The sequence below is a fragment of the Capsicum annuum genome, chromosome 8 (assembly GCF_002878395.1).
Source record: "Capsicum annuum cultivar UCD-10X-F1 chromosome 8, UCD10Xv1.1, whole genome shotgun sequence".
NCBI lineage: Eukaryota > Viridiplantae > Streptophyta > Magnoliopsida > Solanales > Solanaceae > Capsicum > Capsicum annuum.
The window spans coordinates 143,221,845-143,231,166 of record NC_061118.1 but is presented as its reverse complement, the minus strand read 5'-3'; the positions used below and the strand labels follow the sequence as shown (position 1 = coordinate 143,231,166).

At 32.4% G+C, this 9,322-nt stretch overlaps 1 protein-coding gene across 1 annotated transcript; it reads right to left on the bottom strand.

The window, feature by feature from the left end:
- Window positions 1–4,781: 4,781 nt before the first annotated feature.
- LOC107879725 (histidine decarboxylase) lies at window positions 4,782–7,202 on the bottom strand. Its single transcript, XM_016726676.2, has 6 exons — window positions 6,941–7,202; window positions 6,574–6,793; window positions 6,235–6,469; window positions 5,897–6,090; window positions 5,656–5,792; window positions 4,782–5,569 (listed from the first exon to the last, which is right to left on the bottom strand). The coding sequence occupies exons 1-6, from the start codon at window positions 6,962–6,964 to the stop codon at window positions 4,991–4,993; spliced, it is 1,389 nt and encodes a 462-aa protein (XP_016582162.1). The 5' UTR covers window positions 6,965–7,202; the 3' UTR covers window positions 4,782–4,990.
- Window positions 7,203–9,322: the final 2,120 nt, after the last annotated feature.

The window sequence follows — 9,322 nt, the reverse complement described above, 5'->3', positions numbered from 1 at the left end:
AGAAGAACGTGTTCTGGTAAAAATCCTGCTGCCAGTTTCAAAGTTTTTAGTCAACATTAAATCTTACCCAATGGATCACGTGCATCAATATGCCATATTGTTAGCAACAACGACAAAGAAAAGCACAGACTTTTCCTTATTTCAGAATCAAATAGTGATCAACCTCAAGATGTCCCTTGCATTGGGAGGGATTTCCTCACTCTAGACACAACCACCCATGAAGATTATTATCTGAAACTGTAGGGGCACAAACAACTCAGACTTTAGAAAAGATATACTGAAAATTATCGCTGCTTATAACCCTATAATCCTTGCTCTTACTGAAACTAGACTATCAGACCAAGAGGCACTTATGCAGTTACTATTATTTATGGATGTCATACATGTACCAACTTCAGGATGCTCAGGTGGTATTGCAATCCACTGAAACAATAATGAGTTAATAATGAATTCAGTGGTCCTTATGGAACAAGAAATTCACGCGAGTCTACAAGTTAGTCCTAACACTTCCCTATGGACTCTCTCTATTATATATGCTAGAAATAGGTATCACTACAAGAAAGTTTTAAGAAAAAATTTAAATGAAAAAAGCTCTACGAAAATAAAGGGCCCTTGGCTAATAGGTGGGGACTTCAACGAAGTAACTAATACTTCCAAAAAAAAATGACAAAAAAGGGGTTGACAACAAAAGAATCACCAATTTCATGGACTGTATAAATAATCTAAATATGGTAGACCTAGATTTTGTGGTCCATTATTTACTTGGAAAAATATGAACAAAAATCAATCTAATATAATAATGGAAAGACTAGATCGATTTTTTTGGAATCCATTACAGTTCAATTTGTTCCAGACTCTAAGGTCACGTATCTTTCTAGAGTCCATTCAGATCATTGTTCACTATTACTAAATCTTATTAAAAGTGACAAGATCAATACTTCAAAATTCAGATTTGAAATCATGTGGTTACACCATTCGAATTTTAAAAATATTGTTAAAACATACTGATACTTAACCACAACTATCAAAATATTGTCATTAGCTTCTCACATGGTGCTACTAAATGGAATAAAGATAAATTTGGTAACATTTTAAAAAGTAAGAGAATGATTTTAGCAAGAATGAATGGCCTCCAAAAAATAAATCCGGCTAGAAAAAAAAAATTCACTATAATCTGGAGACAACTCTCCTTCATGATTTTAACAACATTCTAAAACAGAAAGAAGACTTTTGGAAAATGAAATCAAGAATTCAATGGACGCTAGATGGTGATACTAATACCAAGTTCTTTCACATTTCTACTATAAAAAAATGTAGAAATAGAATTATGGGCTTGGTTGATTCCGTTAGAAACAGATCATTCCAACCAAAAAATATTAAAACACTATTAAAAATTACTTTAAAAGTGTGTATACCACTGAACTAACTAGTTTCCCCATTATTTTTGGTCCAAAAAGCTGCTAATAATATCTCGAAAGATGATCATCAAATTCTTAATACTCATTTAACAATCGATGAAATTCACAGGGCTATTATCTCTTTTAAACCTTTGAAAGCTTCAAGTCCTAATGGTTTACATCCCATATTCTTCCAAAAATTCTGGGACGACACTAACTTCTCTATTATTCAAAGATGTATGGATGTCTTCTATTCAAAAAGTATCAGTTCGGATATCAATCAAACACATCTTGTTCTTATTCCCAAAATCAATATGTTGGACCAAGTCTCACACTACAGACCTATAAGTTTATGCAACACCATTTACAAAATAATTATCAAAATTTTGATAGACAGGATTCGATTATTTCTGGATAAAATTATTAACCCTACAAATGTAGCTTTATTCCTAACAGAAGAGCTTCAGAAACGCGATTATCGTTCAAGAAGCAGTTCACTCCTTCAACAAAATAAAAGAAAAATCAGTAAAATAATGATAAAAGTAGACCTAAAAAAGACTTTTGACAGAATAAAATGGTCTTTTATCCACTACTCGCTCACTAGCCTCAATTTTTCAAAAGATTTAACTACCCTAATAATGAATTGTGTCACCTCTTCTTCAATTTCCATTCTATTAAAGGGTAAATCTACGAAATTTTTCAACCATCGCGAGGCATAAGACAGGGTAATTCCCTTTCACCCTATCTTTTCATTATTTGCATAGAATCACTTTCCAAAATAATTAATCAATCCACTTTTCAAGGGAATTGGGATCCTATAAAAATAATATCAGCAACCCCTTCTTTATCGCACTTATTTTTTGCGGATGATCTAATTCTCTTTGCAAAAGCTAACATCGATAATGCGAACTCTATATTATCCTTTTTAAAAGCTTTGGTGAGATATCTCAACAAAAAATAAGTTTTTTTAAATCAAGAGTGTATTTCTCAAAAAATACTATCCAGTCAAATGTCAATTCAATTTTTTCTCTTCTACAAATAAAAAAAAGACTAACGAATTTGAAAAGTATCTTGAACGCCCAATGACTAACCTTAATCCCAAAAGAAAAGACAACCAATTTATAATTGATAAAATGAACAGTAAATTAAGTGATTGAAAAATTAAATTCCTTTCTATTGCAGGGAGAACCACTTTAATTAATTTAGTTCTTAACTCTATATCAACTTATGCTATGCAAATTAATTTATTACCCCAAAATATTATTGATAGCATAGATAGAATTCAAAGAAACTTTTCATGAGGATCTTCAGATGAAAAAAAAAAATCCACCTCGTTAATTGAGACGTTGTCAAAATGCCTAAAAACAAAGGAGGATTGAAAATTTATAAATCTGAAGGAAAAAACTCAGCTTTAATTTCAAGCCTCGACTGGAGAATCATGAAAAATAAATCTCATCTGTAGGTAAAAATCCTTCAAAAAAAGTACATGAATAGAATATCCAACAATATCATCACCCATAAATCCACAGACTCCTATATTTGAAAGAGCATTACCAAAAATAATAATATATTTCACAAGTATTTTTCCATAAATGTGGGAGACGGAAAAAACACTAACCTTTGGCAAGATAGATGGCTCTACACAAACAACAATTTACAAGAACTCTTTCAAGCTCCCCTCTCATTAGATGATTTAAATCAAAAAGTAAATCATATTTTAATTAATGGGGCTTGGAATTTCTCAAATATGTCTGCTGTAATTCCTCCAGAGATCTCGAACATTATAACAAACACTTATAAAAAACAATCCAATCCAACATCTGATTCATTCTTCTGGAATACTTCTCCAAAAGGAAACTTCTCCTTAAAAGATGTTTATAAAATATTCCTCCAATCATCAGATACTATGTACTATAAAAGTACATACTTCGATCATAAATGAATATGAAACACAAATACTAGTAACAAAATAAAATACTTTATTTGACTCCGTTATCAACCCTTTTACAAGATACATTATAAACTCTAATTCATGTTGCTCATGTGCAAACGCTCCTGAAAATATAGAGCACACATTTCTTTCATGTCCAAATGCAAAAAAAAATTGGGATCGCTTAAACTTCAAACCTACCACCAATTACTTGATTCGAGATATAAAGAACTATTGTGCTTCAGACAACCTAATCAAACTAACCAATAATAGATTTGTACCCTTGTCAATTCTCACTCCTCTCATCCTTTGGACCATTTGGAGAAATTGAAACTCTAAATTTCAATAACCCAGCCTCTATAATCTCTCCAAAAATGTTTGAAACTAATGTTATCGAATACTATCACTTGGGTCCTTGTAAAACTCGTCGTAGCCTTAGAAAAACTTCTATAATTACTAAATGGGAACCACTGGCAATAGGCTTCTATAAGTTAAATATAAATGGCGCATTTGACCATGCGAGCAACAATGGCGAATCAGAAAGAGCCATACGAAATCATACCGGGAGTTGAATTTCAGAATTCACTAATTTTCAAAAAGCAAAATCCGTTATACATATAAAAATGACAGCTCTTCTACACAGTCTGAAATTGGTTACAGAAAAGAACCTATTACCTATAATTGTGGAAATGGACTCTCAGGTACTTATCGATATGCTAAAAGAAAATAATCAAACTTTCTCACATATTTTATCGAATTGCAGGTCGCTCATCAAGGATCTGAATGAACCACAACTCATCCACGTCTACAAAGAAGGAAATGGGGTGGCAAATAAAATAGTTGTGTTTGCAAGGAGTCACATGCAGTGGCGGAGCTACATACAATTTAGGGGGTTCATCCGAACCCTCTTCGTCTGAAAATTATAATATTTTTATATGGTCAAAAATATTTTTATGTATATATAGTAGATGTTGAACCCCCTTCGACTAGTTTATATATTTACTTCTAAACCCCCTCAATGAAAAATCTGGCTCTGCCACTGGTCACATGATGGTCTTTGGCAAGCAACAAAATCAAAGAGTGCCAAGCAATGTCTTAACATTTGATTCCCCTCCCCCTTTTATTTTACATGCTTTTTTAAAAGACATTCAATTAAATGGAACTACACGTCTAGTCCTTGTATGTAATGAACTCTTCATTGATTTGAATAAATTCTCTCTTCTAAGCACCAAAAAAAAAAGAGAATTTTATTAAATTTGATTCATAATTGTATTACAATGGTATCAGAATTTTATATAACTTCTTTGTCTTTTCTATTTTCCGAGTCTAGTAGCTATCACACGACATCCGCCTATGTGAGTATATGCATGAGCTTATCCCAGTTTTCATCATGTATAATCTTATTTCGATCACAAATAATAAAAGTAAATTAAATTAATGCTACACAAAGATCATAAAGAAGACTGTAATTTTTTTTTTAATTAAAAATTATGTATTACAATTATGTCGTCCAGTAGTACAATCAGGTATACAATTCACTTTCAATGTGAGGAAAAAAATGAAGTCATAAAGAATCAATAAACGTCATCACTATGGAAAACAAACAAATTAGATCTCTAAAATTGCAATTTCAATTTGCAGATGATCTTTTCTTCTTGGCCTTCTAAGGACTGATGTCATCAATCTTATGATAAGAGCATGAGCAATTTTGAGCACCAACATCATCTGCAATACAAGGAGGCTCAACTTCACCACCTTGATACCATTGTTTCCTTTGTTGCACTAGTTCACCGATGAAAATGTCAAGCATTTCTCGGGTGATACCTGGCATCACAATAACATGTGCCATATCTTTGACACATGAAAGTTGCCAACGACGGACAAATTCTAGGTCACGAGGCCTTTCAAGCACAACTACGATGCTAAGCTCATTTAGCATGGCACTTACCCCTGCTTGTTGTAGACGATCTTTCAAATATCTAGCATTGTCGAGGCATCTTTTAACATCATTTTTCAGGCCAATGTGACCTTTAGCGCTCAAACTATACCATAAAAAAATTGGAGTTAAACCGTTACGGCTACCAGAAATAGTGGCATCGACAGAAGCAATGTACTCCACATTTCTTGAGAGATTATTGATGTTGCTTTTTCTTGTTATTTGGACACCACATGGCATTGGACATCCTAAGAACTTGTGACCAGAAATTGTGACACTTCCAATTGGCTTCTTGAAACTAATCATCTGTTCAAATTGGATAACCAATAATTAATTAGAATGTCGCTCATTGGATTAGTAAAAAGTTATTGGAAGTAAGATGCAAAACTCACATTGTTTATAAAGGGGACCATAAGACCACATAGTGCTGCATCACAGTGGATGTAAAACATATCTTGTGAATAGCCACAATCTTTGAGTACTTCAAGTATAACATCAAGGTCATCAATAGCTCCTTTGAAGGTAGTTCCTACAATTTAAAAAAAAAATCATTAAGGGTAAACTTGTAAGAGGACGAAGTACATAAAAGAAAAAAAAAAAAAAGAATACATAGAGGTTGGAGTAAATGTATACCAATAGTCACATTTATAATTGCTGGTTTGTCCTTATTTTGAAGCAACTTTGCTCTTAAATCAGAATAATCCATCTCTCCATTTACTGATGTGTTGATCATTTCCAAATCCATTCTATACATTCTTGCAGCTTTAAAGACCGAGTAATGAGAGTCTTTTGATGCATATAATATTCCATCGGGAAGTAGCTCTCTCCTGCGTAAATAATGTAAAAAAATTTAAGAGCACGAAAACAATGTATTTTATTGCTATATTAATTTTGTACTCGTGTAACATACTATATCAAATTCTCGCAATTAGTCACTTAATTATGATAGCTATGGAGCTGATTGTACTTACCCTATCAAAATACCATGGAGATTGCCTTCTGTACCGCCATTAGTTACATAACCCCAATATTGGTCCTTTTCAATTTCCCATAATTGTGCAAACCAATCCAAAACAGCCATTTCGAAGTCTTTTGAGTGGAAATCGACAGTGTTCTTCATGAATGGATCACCACAATTATTTAGGTGAAATTGCAAAAGTCGAGCTAAATTTGCATAGTGATCATAGCATATGTTCACTGGATAACCTAATAAAAATAAGAAGAAAAAGAGTTGATCATTTAATCATCTTATTGAGTGGGTAATATACTTGGTTGCAAAGAGTGAAGGCAATGATATTTTTTTGATTTACCTAAATGAAAATTGACCCGTTGTGTAAGTGTGTCTAAATAATTAACCAAGATAGAGTCCAAGGAGGGACCATCTTTCCTCAAGCCAGGCTCCATCACCTCAAGTTGCAAATTCTTCCTTGGACCTGTTGGTTGTGCCACTTTCGGTTTCTTGTTGTCCCCAGGAGGAAACAAACTTCGCCGCGCTAAACCTCTCGGTGTTATGGCTGACGGCTCAAAATCCTGTCAAGCATCATAACTCAATATAAGATATAATTGAGTAAATAAAAATATGTTTAATAGCTAAAGACGATATGTAAAATTCTAAACGAGGAGATCGTACAACTTCAACAAAGTGAGTTGTTTGTGCATGTAATGAACAGTACGTACCATTTCAAGTGAGAGGCTACCCATTCTAGTGATTCGCTCAGCACAAATTTATAAGTTTTTTATTTGTTTAGAATGGAAGGGAAAACAAACTTCTGACTGAATTGTGCTCATATATCTTGGGTTTATATAGCTATAAAAGATTTAAGGGTTTGTGCACCAACCACACTTTCCCTTCTTTTCTCCTCTCTTTTTCCTGATAGTTTCTTCAGTTCAACCCACTAACCTTTTTAAACTTCTATCAATTATATTGCAAATGGACTTTATTGAACCCGTATCGGAAAGTGACTGCTACACTTAATAGCCAATAATATTCTATTTTCATTGGGTTGGTGAGATTAATGAGAAGACTAATCAAAATAAACATGCAAATACTGGTCGTCGTAGTAACTAGTAACTAAGCTATTATGTAACCAATAAACTTTACATAATGCATCTGCCTTGCCAAAAAATAATACTTGGTAGCTAGAAGTGGGTAAGAACGCCCCGTATAACAGTAATTAATTAATTAATTATTTCTTACATATTCATCTGTATAAAATAAAGAGGTATCTTCAATATTGACATTAAGGAGAAGTACTGGAAAGTCAATTTCATGATTATTTTATAGTGTTTGGATGAAAGTTCAGCTTTAGTTACGTTTACATATTAAAAAAATCACTCGGGGAAAGTTTCGTGTAGTTAAATTTTGAAAATATGATTTGGATGTCATTTTAGTGCAATAAATAGTAGAACATCGACCTCTGGCATCATACACATATACGTAGTACATAAAACTATGTAGAGTTATTCTCAATTTTTTTTTATACATAGTACATAAAACTATGTAGAGTTATTCTCAATTTGTTTTTATTGATGAAATTGTTGATACAATTGAATTGTTATTTATTCTAATTTTCTTATTCTACTCATTCATTATTCAACATCATTAATTTACATGATTAATCACTATTTTTAGTTACTCAAGAGAAATAAGATTTCTATGTTATACATAAGTCCCAACATAAGTTTTTTTCATAATTTTCTTGTTACTTGGAAGAAATAAGATTTCTATGTTATACGTAATAAATTTCTTTTTAAAGGGAGAGAAGACACTGTGATACAACTAAAAAAAGTAAAAGTAGAGGCAAATAAATATATGAGTGTAAAATGGGTATTTCAAATGTGAAAAGGAGATGATATTTATTGTTTAAAGTAGAATTCAACTTTTAAATTACAGTGAAAAGGGGAGAATATAATGATTTTCACCCGGCAGACGAAATGTAATCATCTTATTTCCCTTGTATACCAATACTTTTTGTGTGTGAAGGTCAACCTTAAAACCTAAGTAACCATCAAAGGATGTAGTGTAGATGAGGTTATATTTTTTAAATTAGAGGTTTTAATTTTGAATCTTTGATACTAAAAATTCTTCACTGATATTGAGTATTTTTGCTGAATGTTTCTTATACGATTTAAATTTAAATTAGTCAAACTTCAATATAAATATCGAATTTGACAAACATTTTTTTGACCAGATATTTGCAAACTGGTGGAAGGCCGCGGCATTTCGCTTTCACTGGGACGCTGGATTACTTATTTCTCTAAATCCAAACAAGAAGAATCTCAACGTACTATAACCATACTAAACAGCAGCTCCAAATGTCAATAATGGGGCAAACAACTTTAAAATGTTAACTAAAGATTGAAGAATTGGTCAGCGGAGAAAAATAAAAATATACAGCTGAGAGCTTTTCAAATACACAAGTCAACCTTTGAATCGGTCTTTTTTAACTCTGTTCACACTAATTAGTTATTTAAAAAATAGAGGACGAATCCAACAATATATATGTTACGACCAATAAGATGTTGAGTACTCAGTACGTAAATACTCTTTTTTGTCGTTACATGTTCGTGTCCTTTAATTTATATATTCAGAGAGTAGGGCATACTAAGCTTAGCATTATGCAACAGTCTGCAATTTATTAAATTTGGTGCATTGTCGATATATCTTTTCTTTACACGATCAGGTGATTTTTACCTGTTGTATCAAGTTATTCATTTCTCAAATAAAAATGTAAAAATGAATGACCTGCTATAACAGGTAAAAGTCACCTGATGGTGTAAAAAAAATACACCAATAGTGCACCAAACTTAAATTCTTAAAATATTTCTAGACTAGTGAGCCACGAGAGATCGATCCTTTTGCTTATATTTTACTAACGTAATTTTCATTATTGATAGATAATTTTTTTTATCTGTTGACTATTCAATTCTGGAATCAGGCCCTACTATAAGGGTGTTAAGTGGGTCAGGCCGGGTCAATCCAAAATCAGCCCATTAAATTTATTCGGTTTGTGGGTCGGTCCGGGTTGGGGTTAAGTGGGTTGGGCCGGGTTCGGATTG